Consider the following 19,551-nt stretch of genomic DNA (forward strand, 5'->3'; position numbering starts at 1 on the left):
CAATGGCCAAGAATGTATGCTGAGCTGTGAAAGAACATTGTTAACAGGCAGGTAAGTTTGTTTTATTGCAGAAGGAATATAGGATGTTTCTTCTGCAATAAAAAGCTGCCTGCTCACAATTTATGATACTAAAGGTTTAGTTCTACTTTAAGTTTACTTATTTATGTGATTATTTTTTTAATTTTAATTGTCAGTGGATTAGGGAGAAATTTTGGATGTGCTGATGATTATATTATGCATTTAACTTAGTGTTTCTGCTCTGGGAGGGAGGGAAGTTGAACAATTGAGTGTCCTCATATTATTTGCTTTGTATTACTATGTGATTATAATTGAATACTAAATTTGCAGTTCCCACATACTGTATATACAGTGGGTACGGAAAGTATTCAGACCCCCTTAAATTTTTCACTCTTTGTTATATTGCAGCCATTTGCTAAAATCATTTAGGTTCATTCTTCTTCCTCATAAATGTACACATAGCACCCCATACTGACAGAAAAACACAGAATTGCTGACATTGTTGCAGATTTATTAAAAAAGAAAAACTGAAATATCACATGGTCCTAAGTATTCAGACCCTTTGCTGTGACACTCATATATTTAACTCAGGTGCTTTCCGTTTCTTCTGATCATCCTTGAGATGGTTCTACACCTTCATTTGAGTCCAGCTGTGTTTGATTATACTGATTGGACTTGATTAGGAAAGCCACACACCTGTCTATATAAGACCTTCCAGATCACAATGCATGTCAGAGCAAATGAGAATCATGAGGTCAAAGGAACTGCCTGAAGAGCTCAGAGACAGAATTGTGGCAAGGCACAGATCTGGCCAAGGTTACAAAAAGATTTCTGCTGCACTTAAGGTTCCTAAGAGCACAGTGGCCTCCATAATCCTCAAATGGAAGAAGTTTGGGACGACCAGAACCCTTCCTAGAGCTGGCCGTCTGGCCAAACTGAGCTATCGGGGGAGAAGAGCCTTGGTGAGAGAGGTAAAGAAGAACCCAAAGATCACTGTGGCTGAGCTCCAGAGATGCAGTCAGGAGATGGGAGAAAGTTGTAGAAAGTCAACCATCACTGCAGCCCTCCACCAGTCAGGGCTTTATGGCAGAGTGGCCCGACGGAAGCCTCTCCTCAGTGTAAGACACATGAAAGCCCGCATGGAGTTTGCTAAAAAAACACCTGAAGGACTCCAAGATGGTGAGAAATAAGATTCTCTGGTCTGATGAGACCAAAATAGAACTTTTTGGCCTTAATTCTAAGCGGTATGTGTGGAGAAAACCAGGCACTGCTCATCACCTGTCCAATACAGTCCCAACAGTGAAGCATGGTGGTGGCAGCATCATGCTGTGGGGGTGTTTTTCAGCTGCAGGGACAGGACGACTGGTTGCAATCGAGGGAAAGATGAATGCGGCCAAGTACAGGGATATCCTGGACAAAAACCTTCTCCAGAGTGCTCTGGACCTCAGACTGGGCCGAAGGTTTACCTTCCAACAAGACAATGACCCTAAGCACACAGCTAAAATAACGAAGGAGTGGCTTCACAACAACTCCGTGACTGTTCTTGAATGGCCCAGCCAGAGCCCTGACTTAAACCCAATTGAGCATCTCTGGAGAGACCTAAAAATGGCTGTCCACCAACGTTTACCATCCAACCTGACAGAACTGGAGAGGATCTGCAAGGAGGAATGGCAGAGGATCCCCAAATCCAGGTGTGAAAGACTTGTTGCATCTTTCCCAAAAAGACTCCTGGCTGTATTAGATCAAAAGGGGGCTTCTACTAAATACTGAGCAAAGGGTCTGAATACTTAGGACCATGTGATATTTCAGTTTTTCTTTTTTAATAAATCTGCAACAATGTCAACAATTCTGTGTTTTTCTGTCAGTATGGGGTGCTATGTGTACATTCATGAGGAAGAAGAATGAACCTAATTGATTTTAGCAAATGGCTGCAATATAACAAAGAGTGAAAAATTTAAGGGGGTCTGAATACTTTCCGTACCCACTGTACATTGAGTAAAATATTAGTTTGTTCAATACCTATTGCTAAGTTGAAGAAGTTCAAATCTTGCCTGAAGGTTGTAATTATATGGAGCACTGCCATTGATGTCTTATATAAAGTGGCTGTAAACCCTTACATATACCCAGTGAAGTGACTGGCATCATGGGATACACATAGATTAAACAAATCCTCCTATATAAGTTATACACTCAGTCTTCTCTTCTCTACATCCTATCAAAGTCCATAAATGATAAAGGCTTTTCTGAGCTGTCAAAAAAAGGGGGCGGAGAGCTCAATGAGAAGAGCTCTGAGAGCTGATTGGAAGGAAGGGACACACCCCTTCACACAACTCACAGGAACAGGATACTGTCAATCAGCTGGAGGGCCCTCCACTGTTTTTGCTTGTTGTCAGAAAAACTTGTCAGAAGTTATTCATGCTGATAGAGGAACGAAGCAGCAGACAGAAATGACACTTAGTGCTCTTGAGACAAGTACACACTATAGAGGGATATGCTTTGTTCATATTTCATGCTTGAGGTTTACATACACTTTAATACATCTGCTGGAGATCATGTGTTTTTCATATACAGTATATAATAACTAACAAATGCCCTTGATTAATAAAGTAACAAACCCAAACCTTGCACTGATATTTCATTGTTTAAGCAATGAGCTCAAAATCAGCTTTTCATTGTGTCTTTTTTATGTTGGAAGAACATCTTAGTAAAGATGCAACAAAGAAATGGAAAACACAATTTCCATTAGTATATAATTCTCACTTCACAATATTTTGCAGCTATAAATCAAAGGCAAGTATGAACCAGCTTTGCACACTCCAGTAGACTGAAAAAAAAAAGATTTCTTGACAGATTTCCCTGTTGTGACAAGTAGTTTCACGGATGTGAAGCAGTCCCACAGCGTAATGCTACCAACCCCATACTTGGTGTTTGTGAGGTGCTGAAGGTGTTTGATATATTTTTAAGCTTTGGCCACAAATCTCTACAAGTCTTATTTGACTGACTTTTGACTTGCCCTTTGGAGATTTCAGACATACAATCATTGCAATTTCTCTACATAAATTATTATATGCAGCTTTTCTATATAGGGAGGTGTTGGACCCAGTTTAAAATTCACTGACGCACCTTTACTCAAGCCTCAGATATGTTGCTCTCCAACTCCTTAAGGGCTTTGGGCTTGTGTCGATGACATCAGTAGGGCATCAGCTTGAGATGCATCTTACATGCAGTAGACCTTCTTCTGATTTGCATTTGAGCTCCTTCAAGCAGGTTTTGTATTCCCATAGACTTGTATGGGTATGAAAACCTGTCTGATACACACAGGCCCTTAACAGTGGTCTTTTTGTCACTTCTGCGACAAGTGTCCTTGTCTGGGGAAACCCATATTTCTTAGCAGCATCTGGGTGGTACAATGTAATTTTCGCTTCCTCAGTACTGATCAAACCTACTGAAGCATCTTAACACTAAGGTATTTAGATATTTCCTTTTTCTCTTGAATTAATACAGTTGCAATATAAGCTTCAAGAGCTGACATATTTAGAAAATGTTGAGGAAATGTGGCTGGAGTACTCAGGCTAAGGTAAATTGTGTGGACTTCCCAGCTTTACCAAAGTAGCAGCTGTAGACGTTATCTGTGACGAAACACGTAGGGGGGTCCACGTTTGTTCCACCCGATTGGCTGGCTTCTCTTCTGAGCCAAACACACAAGGTGAAGCCCACAGGAACACTGCTATACATGTGCATTTTAAATTTTGGACGTTGTAAGTGCAACTTTATATCTACCTATTAAAGTGGTATTTTTAATGCACTATGAAAGCATTTTCATGAGAGATTTACTGGTAGAAGCTCTATTTGACCACCTATAATTTAGTGGTCTTACAATCTGGTAAGCAGATTTTACTACTCACTTTGGGTGTGAAGGTGTTATTCTAAATCACCCTTTTACTTGTCTGAATGCTTACATCTGTCATCATCTGTGGTCCTTTCCCTGTTGTGACTACTTTTGTGGATTGGTGTTTTTACACATTTATTGGACTTTTAGAATTAGTTTATTTCACCAGTCTTTTTATTGTTTAGAGCTGCGCTTTTTCTTGTTTGCTGTATGTATAAGCCTGGAGGCTGAAAGTGTATTTTCTTTGGATGGAAATTCCGAAAACCCCCATTAGGGAAATGAATTGATTTTCATTTATGTAAGTGTACTAAACTTTTCTTTAAAAAAGTGGGCCAACAAGCCCCTAAATAAAATTTTCTGGCGTGGACTGTACTCCCTAGCGGGTGCTACACTTCAGCTATACAACCCCAAACTTTACAATATTTATAGCAGCTTCCCAATCCTTAGTTGTGGCTGCATTCATTTTCTATTTTTAGTTTTTTCTTTTTAGTTTCACCTGGTGATCCAGCCAGTACACACTTCTTGTCTTAGTCCCGGGACACTGGTGCGATGCGGGAAACCCTGTGATTTAGTGTCGGTTCCCTCATCGCACCAGAATCTCACAGTGGTTCACACTGAGATCTGTGAATTGCTGGGGGTGTCAATGTTAAGGTAATGCTACCCCCAGATTGGTTGGCAGATTGCATTGCGAACTGTGAAATGGTGCAGGAATCGGATCGTATAGGTGTGCGGACCAATAAAAAAGGGTCCTGCATCATTTTGGTGCAAATGCGATGTTATTTTTAGCCATACATTTTGTATGGCTTAAAGCGGTAGTATACCACTTTTTTTCACTTTTAACTACAGGTAAGCCTATAATAAGGCTTACCTGTAGGTACAATTAATATCTCCTAAACTTTTTTTCACTTTTAACTACAGGTAAGCCTATAATAAGGCTTACCTGTAGGTACAATTAATATCTCCTAAACCGGCACTGTTTAGGAGATATTTGCAGTGCATGCAGCCGCTCACGCGAGCGGCGCATGCACTCTGAAGGTCCGGCGGACCTTTAGCTTCCCTTGCCGGGAGCTTGCCGGAAAATGACTCCCGCAGGAGTGACGTCATCGCGGCTCCGGGCCAATCACAGCGCTGGAGCCGCCGAACCCGGAAGAGACGCCGTGGGATCATGTCAGCGCCCGCAGCAGTGTCCGGCGCAGCGGTGTCCGGCGCAGCGGTGCATTGCACAGCCATCGCATATGATCTGCACAGCAATGCGGTGCGTATCACATGCGATGTCTGGCATCGCACTAGTGTGAATCGACACTCAAAGTGTTTGTAAAGGTTCCATTATTTTTTCTTTAAATAAAAAATGTGTTATACTTACCTGATCTGTGCAATGGTTTTGCACAGAGCAGCTCCAATCCTCCTCCGGCACTCTTAGCCCTACCCCCCTTGCTGAGTGCCCCCATAGAAAGCTGCTTGTTCTGGGGGCAGTCTTGCCAATGGTTCCTGCTGCTATGTCTCAGGCAATGAGGAGGAAGGGACCTGAGAGAGCTTCTGTTCTTGTGCACGTTGCTGGATCGGGCTCACGTGAGTATTAGGGGGGCTGTGGGGGTGAGCAGCACACTGAAGGTTTTTTACCTTCATGCATAGAATACATGAAGGTAAAAAACCGTCAGCCTTTACAACCACTTTAAGGTGGCTCCACCTATCCATAAAAGAGCAATGAATACATTTCTGTACAGCAGCACTGTCTGTAAAGGTTAGTTTTAGATGGACTGGTAAATATAGATGGACTTTACAAAAGTGACTAACAAATCAAAGCCTGGCTTCAGCTAGCATTTTTTAAGTAGTTACAGTAACTGTTTTTTTTATTCTTTTTAGGTTAAAGATTTCATAAATAAATAAAAGCTGATCATTGTAAGCACCCCTGTCAGCGGTAAATGGTTTGTCTCAACCCTGTAACTGCTATTTATACTGGATAGTTTGGTCTGTTCTTGTCAGGTGATCCAGCCAGTAATGTCTGTTATTTTTTTAACAAAAGTAAATGTAAGTATGTTATTTTCCAAGCAAAGGTGACAATTTTGGGGTTTGGGACAAACAATTTAACACTGACAGGGTGCTTACAAGGGTCTGTGCTAATTTATGTAAGCTTTATCCTAAAAGGAAAAACTGTTGCTCTAACTGCTTAAATAGTGTTAGCTTGAGTTTGGCTTTATTTGGTTTGGCTTTAATTAGTCACGTCCATCCAATGCAGGCCTTACACTTGTAAAGCTTTGTTTGAACACTCGGACAAGAAAGTATAAGAGTTGCTCATCTGACCATTCAATAGTGTTTTTCCTGTCCAGCAGCCAATTCAATGATTAGAAATGTGTTTCTTCCCATTAGATTGAACAAAAAATTTCCATCCCTGTCCTTAAATTTATTTTGCTCACACTGGTTCAAATTGTCACATTTTCCCATTAAACTCTTAGGGCTAATTCACACGGCCACCTTAAGTTCCGATCAGCAGGGGATCTGTGAGCTGATGGTCCATAGGACACTTGCTGGTCCATAGGAATGCATAGACTTTCCGATCCGGTTCGCCTGAAAAACTGACAGACGGACCTGATAAAATCGTCTGTATGGAAGAGCCCTTAGATGATCAAATGAACATTCTGAAAACAACTTTCGAAATAAATTCTAAAGGAATAAGGTCAGCTTTAACCTGCTAGTGCACCTAATGTTATCCTCCCCCAAGTATGGCAGTGAAAATAGCCTGAAAAATTCTAATATAGTCACCACATTTATGTCCCTTTCACACAGGCTTTCCGATCAGGTCTGCCTGGCAGTTTTTCAGGAGGACCTGATCAGATGCTCCATGTACTTCTATGGAGCAGCGGATGTCAGTGGTCTCTGATCTGATGTGGTCTGTGAAATCCAGACGGATGGAAACCTTATTTTCCATCCATCTGGAGGATCAGATAGGATGAAAACGGACAGATGGTCTGTTTTCATCCGATCTCCCATAGAGGAGAATGGGGCTCTAACAGCTCCGTCTCTGCACAGTGAGCTGAGACGGACCTGTCATTCGCCTGCTCAGCGGGGAACAGCAGATCGATCCTCGCTGAGCAAAATGGAGTCCACTGGGCGGAAAGCTCATGTGAAAGGACCCTAAAGGATCGGTAAGCTGCAATATATACAATGTTTGGTTTGGCATTTATTACCGACTTAACAGATTTTCACTCATGTACTCAAATACTTAAAAAGCATAATCACTCTTTTACTTTTTTTTCCTTAAATAACAATTTGAATACATTTTGTAAATATTTTTCTGTGTATATAATTATTAGCTTGCAATGTTCTCTATGACCGTCATGCCCTTTAAAGAAAGATCTAAGTACGCTCACTTAAGCTTACTTCATGTTCCCAAGCGTACAAAAACAATATTTATCTTCTTGCAGATTATACGGGGGACTTTATCAGTGTTCCAATCAACTTTGTACTTTTTCTTTGTAACAAGGGCAGATGAAACTAAAGTATGGAAGACTATGATTTATTGCATTCTCTAATATGGAACACATTTGAACAAAAACACTAATTTGAATATTTGTGTCATTGCAAAGTCACTTCTTTCAGGATATTATTTATTAACCTTTAAATACTATATTCACACAAAAGAAACTGCGGCTTATGTCTGAAGGAAAAACAGCTCTTGTTGCTTGCAATAACCAGACTCTCCATTTCAGTTTCCTGCTGTGCTTTGAGAGCATGAAAAGGAGATTCAGATTGCTAGCTTTGAGCGTCAATAACTGATTTTCTTCGGACATTTCTATGCATTAGGTCATATAGTGAAATCCTTTTTACATTAAATGTGACAGCCAATGATGCCTGAAAATTCCCCCTCATGTCTGGGATCTCTATCCCCATGATCAAGCTACAAGAGGTATAGCGAAACGCGTTGGAGGTGTAGCCTGGCCGGAGTCCAGTCTGAGGTTGCCATTTACCATTGATCTCTGGGATGGTACTGATGTGTGGTCATAGGGAAACATCTCTTTACTTTGAGTCATATAGTAAAATGTCACAATCAAAATTGCTAAGCGCCAGACTCTCATTAAGTGGTTGCAATCAGTACTCCACAGACACTCTTTTTCAGAAGTCCCCTGTACACCCCCAACTTACCTGCAGTGCTCAATATACAGCTTGTATTTTACAGTACATACTGAGATAAGGGGTGTATTTATAAAAAACATTTCCTGAGCTCTTTGTCCTGTGAAACTGCATTCATATTTATTCTGCTTAAATGAGGGTAAAACAAATGTTATTGGGCTATTTTTTTTTTCTCCAGGCTGAATGTTCTTTATTCACACAGAAGAGTGAATAAGGAAAACAGCACACCATGGCTATTAGATAGAGCTAAAGATCATAAGTATATACAGTATATTTACAATGATCACCAGCTCCATCTAGTGACCATAATGTGGTATTTTCCTGATTCACTCTCCTGCATTCATCCTGGAGAGAAAATAGTCTAATGACATTTGTTTTTGCCCCACTTTTGCACAGAATGCATGTACTGTACATGGAAGATTCACAGGATGAATAGATCTGCATTTTTGTTCTTAATAATAAGCCCCTTAGTGTCACAGTCCCTCCTCTTCCTTGTATTTGTTATTCTATTTCTAAAAGCTTAGTACTATTAAACTCTATGTTTCATCTGCAGTACCCCCAACATTTTTTAGGCCTCTTTAAATAAAACAAAAATACCTTATTTATGCATTATTATAGTCTATATTCCGTGTCCTATTCATAAGTATTAATTATAAACATCTATATGATTAGGTGTAGAAAAAACTGTTTATATACTCCTGGGATTAAAGCTACCCAGAGGTATATAAAAAAGTAGGAACCACAGTATAATCACATACCCGTCACCCAATCACCAAGCATGTATCAGTCACACAAAACAAACAACAAAGAACACAAGGTAAAAAAACAGCGAAAATAAGAGGCAAAAAAGAAAAAAAAAGTCACTGTGTAGTAAGTCACTCACACGTCATGGATTGTGTCAGTGGAAGCCTGAACTGATCCGCGGCTTGGCGCAAAGGGATGTGCACCAGACTTCTGTACTGGGACTGAGAGGAGTAGCCGGACAGACTGCGGGAAGGGCTGTGGATACCACAAGGGATGGAAGTTTCATCGTCACAGACCCTCCACGAGGAGTTTGGGGTCCTGTTTATGCCAAAGTAATTATTCACCAGCTATGATTTGAATGAGCTGGAGCTTATGGATTATGAGTAACCTCCCATGTGGATTATTGGAATTACCCATGTCAGGGTTGAGGTGTTGTAAGACTTCTCTGTTCGTCTTCTATATGGATTTCCACCACTACTTACATACATGTTAGGTCCACCATACCCCTTGCCTACACCCTTGATGAGTATAACTCCAGCTTCATCATAACCCCTATGTCACCTTCTACATGCAGAATGTTGTATATCAGCTTGCAACCCTGAGTATCAGCTACAGTGGTGGCAGGTGCATGAAAATTTGGGGGGGGGGGGCATTAAAACCAACAACCCCCCTCCCCCGCAGCTCGGCCGGCTGGCCAGCCAGTCGGCAGTCAAATCTACCAACCCCTCCCAGGACAAATGGCTGGCTGCCTGGCCGGACAGCCAGAATCCTTACCTCCTCCGGCCGCACATCTCCTCCCTCTTCCTGGCCAGTGGGCAGTAAAATCGCTTCTCTTTTCAGTCAATCAGGAAAGGGGTCTCACGATCTGCTTCCTGATTGGCTGGGAGGAAAATCAGTGTGATAATAGAGAATATTCATTCGCTATTGTCATACAACTGGGTGGGCTCAAGGCGCAGTGCTCTGCGCCCTGAACCCACCCTTTTTTGAAGCCTATTAGAGCCTCTGGCTCTAATCACGTGTTTCAAGAAAAAAAATCACCTATTGGAATCCATGCGTCCGGCGCCCTGCATGTAGATTAGGGGGCGGACGCATGGATGGGGGGGCAATGAATGGGCCGCCACTGATCAGCTACCTAACTAGTGAGATGGCTCGTAACGAACTTTCATATGGTCACCAAGGAATTAATCTTTATACATGAATTTCTACACCATTTAAAGTGAAAGCATTATTACATTAAGGATTAGATACCATCAAATAGCTCTACAGCTAGGTTATTGATGGGCTAAGTGCAATATATGGTCGGCTTAGAGCTGAGATATTTCATCTCTCTAAACCACTACATGTTTTTTCCATGCTGACTACTATATTACGCATATTCCACTGCGTCCGGACTCTACACAGTGACTTTTTATTTTTTTTGCCTCTTGTCCTCACTGTTTTTTACCTTGTGTTCTATGTTGTCTGTTTTGTGTGACTGACACATGCTTGGTGATTGGGTGAGGGGTATGTGATTATACTGTGGTTCCGACTAAAGCTACTATTGTCATTGTACAGGCTTTTTTAATGCTAATATTTTTCAATAAACTTGTGCACTATAACCATCATTACCTGTCGAACTTGCCTATTATTAACCATTTTTTTCTATACCTCTGGGAGCTTTACCCCCAGGGGTATAAAAACTGTTTTTTCTGTATGTAATTGGTTGTTTGCCAAGTATCTTACTGGCGACATGGTGTATATATATGATGATTGTATCCTCGTCCCACATCTTTCTCTAGTGTTCTTACCTTATATGATTAGGTGGATGTTTAGTTGTCAGATGTCTAAATTCTATCATGTGTTTTATATAATATGTACTTCTTTATTCATTTTCTACCGTTCAAACTGATGAATTAAAAAAATGCACAAAAGCGTTTTCATTCTATTTTTGTCTTAAAGCTTTTTAAATGTACTTGCGTAAAGGAATTTTAAACTAATATATAACTTACCTTAATAATACCTTGGCATGTTGCTAGAGGAAGACCAACCAAGCTTGTTCCATTTATGGACATGATCTGGTCACCAATGCTGAGTTTCCCGGACCGAGCAGCCGGTCCTCCATTCATCATGTTGGCCAGAATAACAGTGGGTAGTATTGAACCCCATCCAGATTCCACAATAACCACTCCCAATATTTCTCCCTTGAGCTTTTCCACCTGCAGCTGTTCATACATAGATAATAAGAATAAGCTAACAAAAAAGTGCACATAAATATAATCAGAAATATAATGATATCATATTACCTCTTTGCAGTTCTCAGAATTGGAGAAGTGAATGAGGTCATCATTATACATTTCTTGCGTATTGATAATATCACTGTATTCTTTTTGACTCAGGTCTTCGGGGTTGATCCCATTGGCTCGTAAAAATTCCTGGTAAGCAACACTGAATGCTTGGCCAATTGACTGAGCAATGAGCTGTGCCTGTAATTAGAAAAAAAAAAGCTTTACTATAATATGGTGATATATCCTCGCTTACAGAATGATTGAGCTTTTTTATAAAGTAAATGTGCCAATTTGCTTAAAGTGAAACCATAAATTAGATTTAAAATCATTTTTAAAGTGCTCACTTTCTTAAAAAATAAGTAGCGCTTGCTGCAATTATCAATTCCTTGCATTTCAGCACTGTCCCCATGTAAATGCCCACTCTGGTCCAGCACTGCTCGTCTCATTTAACCCACTTCCTGTGAGACGTGCGGTCATGCCCCCCCCCCCCCCCCCCAGGGGGACGCATCATTTTGCTGACCTTGACTAACATTACAATGTTGCAGAAAGTGGTGACTAGTCGTTAAGTGGCGATGGACTTTGTAGCATTCTGGACTTGCCCACCTACAGAGGAAGAAGGGGGGGGGGGGGGAAGACCTGTGATGGCAAGCTGCCTGGCTAAAGATTATTATTTTTCTTCCTTCCAACCCTGGCCAGGGCTGCTGTTAGAAATCATTGGGCCCCGTACAGCCTTCCTGACGGGGCCCTTCCTAATCCCACCTCCACCCCCCAAGGTGCAGCAGAACAGTGGCACTAACTTTATCCACCTACGACCCTAAAATGGAAAAAAAAAAGCCCCCCCCCCTCTCCTCCCACCTCCTGGGCCCCTCTGTTGACATAATGGGCCCTAAGGAAATGTAATTTAAGCCCTGGAAAGTAGGAGTGGGGGTGTGGTCTAGTAAAATCAACTTATTTATTTAGACAGGAATGAACAGTAAAGCTGCCCTGGGCCCCGCGGTTTAGCTGATGAGGCCTGGGCCCGGTACAACAGGACCAGTTGTACTGCCTTATCAGCGGCCCTGAACCCTAATCATGTGGCTGGCTCACTGCTTTTCTAAGAAGCCTGCAGAGAGCTTGAAGTCAATATACTTGTGTCCTCTGAAATAGAATTTAACCACTTGTGTATAAGTGAAATAATTCTGAGGTTCTACTTTTTCTTAGTAAAACACTGTGTGATTATAATAAAGACCTTCCCATTTAGAAGTCAGTTTGAGAAAGAGCAAAGTAAGATTACCTCAGTATCTACAGAACAGAAACCAGTAAGGATCTTTTAGTTTATTGAAATTATTCACTTTAAAGCGGTTTTTTTGGGGGGGGGGTTTTCAGACCTGCAAGGTAAAGGCATAATGTGCTGGTATGCATAGCATACTAGAACTTTATGTGAAACTTACCTGAAAACTAAGCCCTCCAGCAATGCAATGTAATCGCTGGAGGCAGTATCCATCTTCACCCAGTCTTCCTTCTTGGTCTGCGGCCTCCAGGTGTGTGACAAGCCGGAGCCGCAATGATGTCACTCCTGCGTATGCACGGGGGCGGCGTCATTCATGGCACAGGTATCTGAAGGAAGGGCATGGGTTGCCGTTCCTTCAGAGCGCATGCACTAATTACATCATCGGCTGCATATGATGTAAATATCTCCTAAACGGTACAGGTTCAAGAGATATTTCCAGTACCTATAGGTAAGCCTTATTATAGGCTAACCTATAGGTACAAATTATGAGTTTGAGTTAACTTCCTCTTTAAATATTTATTTGAGAAACCTTTGATGGAAGCTGTGACTCAAAAGCTGCATACTTACAAACAGGGCTCTCTGATTCCTACTGTATTAAACTGTATTGTAATTGCACCGTCTGCCCTTATGTTGTAAAGCACTGCGTAAACTGCCGGCACTATATAAATCCTATATAATAATAATACCAGTTCTTGAGGAACTACCTCTATCACAGTGATGCTGAGCGAGAACTTTACTGCCCTGAAACTAGCATGTAGAAAACAAGTCAGACAATATGAGCTACCAAGAACTTCACAAATCAGATAACTCTAAAACTCATTTTTAGATTCCCGTAAATTACATATTAAAATTAATTTTTGTTCACTGTAAATATATTAAACAGAAAAACAAGTATCTTCTATAAGTTAATGACTGTGGAGTGATAAATATGTTCATCTTATATAAGTAATGATCTATTCGCAGGGAAACTGTTTGGGGTAGAGGGTCATGTAAGGCCGGTCATACATGCTGCAAATTTCTTTCCTGCAATGATTCCCCCATCAACACAGACAGTGCTGACAGGGGAATCAACAATTGTCTTTCTTCTCCCGGCGGGGGGGGGGGGGGGCAGGGGAAGCTGTCCCAGTTGTGAGAAGATGAGAAGACAGTGAGCATCTGCTATAGTAATGGCAAGAGAATTCGGCAGGCTGGTTGTACCCAAGTTGATCGATTGATTGATCAACTTGGTACATTCAGCCTGCCCATTAACGGTTCGAATCCTAAAACCTAAAACTATTATATACATAGAACTGGCCTTCATGGCCGTATTCACATTCATCTCTGATGCATTTCAGGTTGCTATTTCTTCTACTGCTATACTAGAGGGGCCATGAAATCTGACATTTCACGTCAGCAGAATTCTCAACGCTAATTTTTTTCCCCACCTTATAGTAGTCCAGAGGGAAATACAAAGTGTCATAGAAGGAAAAAAAAAATCAATGTGAAGTTTCTTCTGCAGCTTTTCTCCAGTGAAGATAAAGATGGCAATGCCAAACAGAACACACGTACAGGTTATACTACCCAAAAAAGAGACAAGAAACTGATATTTACAGCCACTGGATGGCAGCATTCACTCACTTTAGTAGTGATCATGTTTTGAAATGATTGGCCGGTTCCATTCGATAAAGGTTTCTGTACAGAAGACCCCTCAGGCCACAAAGAAAAATATATTCATAATTATCAGGCCTTTTCACTTTTAAAGTCTGAATTTTCAACAACTAAACTTAAATATTTTCTGCTATGGGATACAAAATTACATTTATAATAAAACACAAGATTCACACATTTACCCAGGATTCTTTATTAGTAAAATGTGTTAATCTTGCTTAAAAACATTAATCGGGTTAAAGGGCTAACCACAGCGGGAGCGATCACTTTGTCGACAAACTGGGATCATATTAACTTCATCTCACGATGCTGCGGTCTTTCTCTCTCCTCTCCTCACATGCTGTATCGGTGTGAGGAGAGCAGAGAGAAACACCACAGCAGCATGAGTTGGCTTGATCCTGTGTGCCCTAGAGTGCTCCTCAGTGCCCTACAGTGCCACTTCAGTGCAATCAGTGGCACTACAGTGTTCATCAGTGCCTTACAGTGCCATCTGTGCTACTACGGTGCTCACCAGTGCCACTACAGTGCCATCAGTGCCCCTACAGTGCCCCTGCAGTGCCATCAGTGCCACTACAACATTTATCAGTGCCCTACAGTGCCAACAGTGCCACTACCTTGCTCATGCCCTTTAGTGCCACTACAGTGCCCATCAGTGTCACTACAGTGCCCCTCGGTGTCCTACAGTGCTCATCAGTGCCCTACGGTGCCACAACAGTGCTTATTAGTGCCACCACAGTGCTCATTAGTGCCACTACAGTGCTCATGTGTTCCCTATGGTGCCACTATAGTACTCATCAGTGCCCTACGGTGCCACTACAGTGCTCATCAGTGCCCTATAACTATGTAACAGGTGGCGGTCTGTTTTCCGAAAGGCTGGGGAGAGGTACAATAATGAGCATCTGCAGGCAACAAAGAAGCATGGTGGAGGTTCCTTGCAAGTTTGGAGCTGCATTTCTGCAAATGGAGTTGGAGATTTCGTCAGGATCAATGGTGTGCTTAATGCTGAGAAATACAGGCAGATACTTATCCATCATGCCATGCCATCAGAGAGGTGTGTGATAGGCCCCAAATTTATTCTGCAGCAGAACAACAACCTCAAACATATAGCCAATGGCTTTAAGAACTGTGAAGGAGAACTAAGATTCCTGGAAGTGATGATTTTGCCCCACAGAGCTCCGATCACAACATCAAGTCTTTCTGGGATAACATGAAGATGAATGATTTGAGGTGGCCTACACCCACAGAAGATCTGTGGTTATTTCTCCAAGAAGTTTGGAACAACCTACCAGCTGAGTTCTTTCTTAAGCTGTGTGCAAGTGTGGAAAAATTGATGCTGTTTTGAAGGCAAAGATTTGGAATTTTCTACTGTTCATTTACTTTTCATCTTGTTAAATGATAAAAATAAACTATTAACATTTTTATTTCTGAAAGCATTCTTAACCGCTTGCCGACTGCCGCACGACTATTTACTGCGGCGGTCAGCCCCGTACAGGCAAAGTGATGTAGGACTACGTCACTAGCCTGTGAGCCTCTAGGGGGCGAGCGCATGCCGCCGGGGGTAAGCGCGCACCGCCGGAGGTGCGCTCTCGCCCCCGCTCGTTCCCTAACAAGTCCGCGCGTGTGACCGGCGGACCCGATGTCCGCCGGTCACTCGCGATCTCCCCGTGGAGAGGGAGAAAGGCAGGTGGCTAATGTAAACAAAGCCGCCTGTCATTCTCCCTGATGTAAGAACAGAGATCATACGATCCTGCTATGTAGGATCGTATGTCTCTGTGGTTACATCACTAGCCATACCCCTTTACAGTTAGAAGCACGCCCCTAGGGACACACTTAACCCCTGCATCACCAATAAAGTTAACCCCTTCCCTGCCAGTGTCATTTTTACAGTAACAGTGCATATGTATAGCACTGATTACTTTCCCTTAGTTAGTAAACGCAATAACTTTTGCGCAAACCAATCAAAATACGCTTATTGGGATTTTTTTACCAAACATATGTAGCAGAAAACAAATTGGCCAAAAATGTTAAACAATTTTGATTTTTACATCTTTTTTTGTGAATTTCATATAAAAAAATGTGAAAAATATCTTTATTTTTTTTAAATTGTCATTCTTTTTTTGTTTATAGCGCAAAAAGTAAAAATCGCACAGGTGATCAAATACCACCAAAACAAAGCTCTGTTTGTGGGAAAAAAAGGATGTCAATTTAATTTGGGTACAAAATCGCACGACTGCGCAATTGTCCGTTAAAATCACGCAGTGCCGAATCGCAAAATAGGGCCTGGTCAGGAAGGGGGTAAAATCTTCCGGGGCTTAAGTGGTTAATTTACAGGCATTTTTACACGCTTACCTAAAACCGTATTTTAAACCGCAGTGTACATTATAAAAAATACGGCACACAGTTATGTACACGTAAATGCCAGAACTCTTGTTTACACATGTATGCATAAGGCATATTTTTTAACTTGTACTTTTTAAAAAACACACCTGTAAGCGTGCACGTGAAAAAAAAGTGCCAGTGTTTATGCACACATAATGTTGAGCTGCATTTTCTAAATGTACATTATGTCTACGGACAAAATTACACTGCAGCTGTGGCTCCCAGAAGCCAAATACAATCGTATTTTACTCTATACAGCTGTCTGCCTAATATATGGACTTGTGCAAGATCCCTAATTCAAGTCCTACTTTTTTAATTTCCTGTTTAGCAGTGTATAACCAGTGTGAAGGAAAAAATGTAATAAATGCTTTGATCCATGCCAGTTGAACTTGACAATGACAAACACAGGCAGTTAACAATTATGGACAATTTGTTGATATTATTGTTGAAATCTAATAATACAGAGGACTAACAAAATACAAATCATTTGGTGACTAATTGGACCTGATACAGCAGTAATGGCTGCCCTGGCTTTCTGGGACTATGGCTTTCCCAATATCACTCCAATGGGCTTAGTATTGAGAGATGTTAACCTGCGAAAGCAGTTTCCAGGGAGATCAAAGAGTAAGTGCACTGACTACACATGTGACTTTGATCAAATTAGAATGTTTTTAAGTATTTGCTTTTATCATAACGGCATGATACGTTTAAATGTAAATTCCTATAATACACAAAATGCTATCAAAACAAAGTGCTATTCTGTCGGTTTTAATGTACAATAATTACAGAAATATTGTTCCTAATATTTATATTTTATGCATTGCTGTTTTGCAAAACAAAAAAAGGAACATTTTTCATGGTGCTGCATAAGCACACTTCTAGATGTTTCCTATAACAGAAAATCTTCACTGAATTGCAAATTAATTTTGACTTTAACCTTCCTAGCGGTATTCCAGAGTGTGGCTAGGGGTTAAATTTCAGAGCCAAAAAGCGGTAACCCCGAGCCACACTCGGGGTACCGATAGGAAGATCACTGGATCCTGGTAGAGGGGTTACTTACCTTTTCCCCGGGATCCAGTGATGTATGCAGGCGGTGTGTGGCGGCAGATCTTCCTCCCGATGCTCTGTGTGCCCCGGCTTCCGTCTTCTGTGACGTAACGTTCGCAGGAGGGTGGAACCGGCGGCAAATTCAAAAAGTAAAAGCACAAACACACTGTTACACTGTAATCCTATTGGATTACATTACTAAAATTAAATAAATTGACCTTTGATTGCCCCCCAGTGCTTTCTCCATTGCCCTTCCTGCATTCCTGTACCTTGTGTTTGGATACTGCAGAGCGACCATGGCATCAAAAAAGCGTGCCGCAACCTCAAAAGCGGTATATGACCTGCTGGAGAACAGCAACAGCGATACAGAATTGCTTGCAGAATGGAGTGATAGCGATTCGTGGGGAAGTTCGTCATCGGACGCAGAAAGCGATTTCAGGGATGAGCCTGCAACTGTGCCCAGCGATGTACGGACTTGGTGCTCGATCTACTGCGGTACGGAGCACGTAGCATCCCCAATGAGCACCTGGTATCAAAGTGTATGTTGAGGATGACAACCCCTTGGCATACCTGCAACTCTTAATGACCGATGAGGTTATTAAAAAGATTGTTGTGGAAACAAATCGGTACAAGCGCATCGGCGGTTTTCAAGGAGCAGGATGTGGGAACCCGTGACCAAAGCGGACATCTGGAAGTTTCTGAGCCTAATTATTCTGCAGGGAGTGGTGGGGAAACCCCTGCAGAAGTGGTATTGGACCACCAACAAATTACTGGCCACTCCTTTTTTTTGGCACGGTTATGTCCGAATACAAATTTTCGCTCATCATGAAGTATTTGCACTTTACAAATAATGACGAATTTGACGAGACTTCTCATCCAGCTCCAAAACTCAAAAAGATTTGGGACGTTTATCAAATCATTTTGAAAAATTTCCAGCAGTCCTATGTGCCAGAAAGAGACATTTGTATAGATGAAAGTCTAATGGCCTATAAAGGAAGACTCAGCTGGATACAGTATATTGCATCCAAGAGAGCACGCTTGTCATTTATGCTATGTGAATCCAGCTCTGGATATATTTGGAATTCGGTCCTATACACCAAGAAAGGAACCAAATTCAACGAAAGGTTCAGCAGCTATGGAATGGCAACCGCTTCAGTTCTTACGCTGATTGAGCCATTGCTGAATCAGGGGTACTGTGTCACCACAGACAATTTTTATACATCCCTGTATGTATGAGTTCCTTCTACACAACAAGACGGATGCATATGGGACCGTTAGAGCTAACCGGCATGACATGCCCTCAACCTTTGCCAACAAAAAGCTTAAGCCCGGAGAAATAGTTGCCTGGCAGAAAGGAAAAATTATGGCACTGAGATGGTGCGACAAAAAAGATGTGTGCCTGATGAGTACCATCCACAACACCTCTACTGTCATGGTACACACAAAAGGTGGAAAAGATGTGATGAAACCCCAACTGGTGATGGATTACAATAACACCATGGGAGGTGTGGACAGAGCTGACCAGGCCATGACTTTTTATCCGGCAATGCGGAAACAACAAAAAAATATTATAAAAAAAATATTCAGGCATCTCCTTGAACAGTGTTTGTGGAACGCATTTATTCTCCTAAAAAAGAAGAGTGACAGGCTTGTAGTTCATGCGGACTTTGTGTGGAAAATTGCCGAACTGATATTTCTCAGGCACCAAACACCAACGGCTGTAAGTAGATCCGGACGCCGTGCTGCTGGTGTTGTGAACCCCGAACGCCTGACCGGTCGTCACTTTATGGACCACATTCCACCAATGGAAAAGAAGCCTCACACACAAGGATGTGTGTGGCATGCTGTTCCAAACGTGACGACACTGGACGGAAAATCCGAATAGAAACGCGGTACTATTGTCCTGACTGTGACGTTGGACTTTGTGCTGTACCCTGTTTTAAGATTTTCCACACCCGGGACGTTTATTGAAGCAATATGACCACTAATATTGCATCCTTGTTTGACCAAAAAAAATGTCAGTGTTTCTGATTACGTTATTTACTATAATTTATTGAATAAAATGTGTTATTATTATTATTATATTATTATTTGTTATTATTTTATAGATATTTATTATATTATAAGTTAGGATTTTGTGTTTCAAATGTTATCATACCCGGGAT

General features: G+C 41.6%; 1 protein-coding gene across 2 annotated transcripts in view; it reads right to left on the reverse strand.

Annotated features, from left to right (window-relative positions):
- APBA2 (amyloid beta precursor protein binding family A member 2) overlaps positions 1-19,551 on the reverse strand; it is a 523,475-nt gene that overhangs the window by 76,023 nt on the left and 427,901 nt on the right. For both annotated transcript variants that reach the window (XM_082254058.1, XM_082254057.1), the window contains 2 exons: positions 11,062-11,241; positions 10,768-10,980 (listed from right to left, as the gene is read on the reverse strand). In XM_082254058.1, coding sequence (XP_082110184.1) covers positions 10,768-10,980; positions 11,062-11,241 — 393 coding nt within the window. The remainder of the gene's footprint in view (positions 1-10,767; positions 10,981-11,061; positions 11,242-19,551) is intronic.

Source organism: Pelophylax lessonae (assembly GCF_965119305.1).
Source record: "Pelophylax lessonae genome assembly, chromosome: 4".
Lineage (NCBI taxonomy): Eukaryota > Metazoa > Chordata > Amphibia > Anura > Ranidae > Pelophylax > Pelophylax lessonae.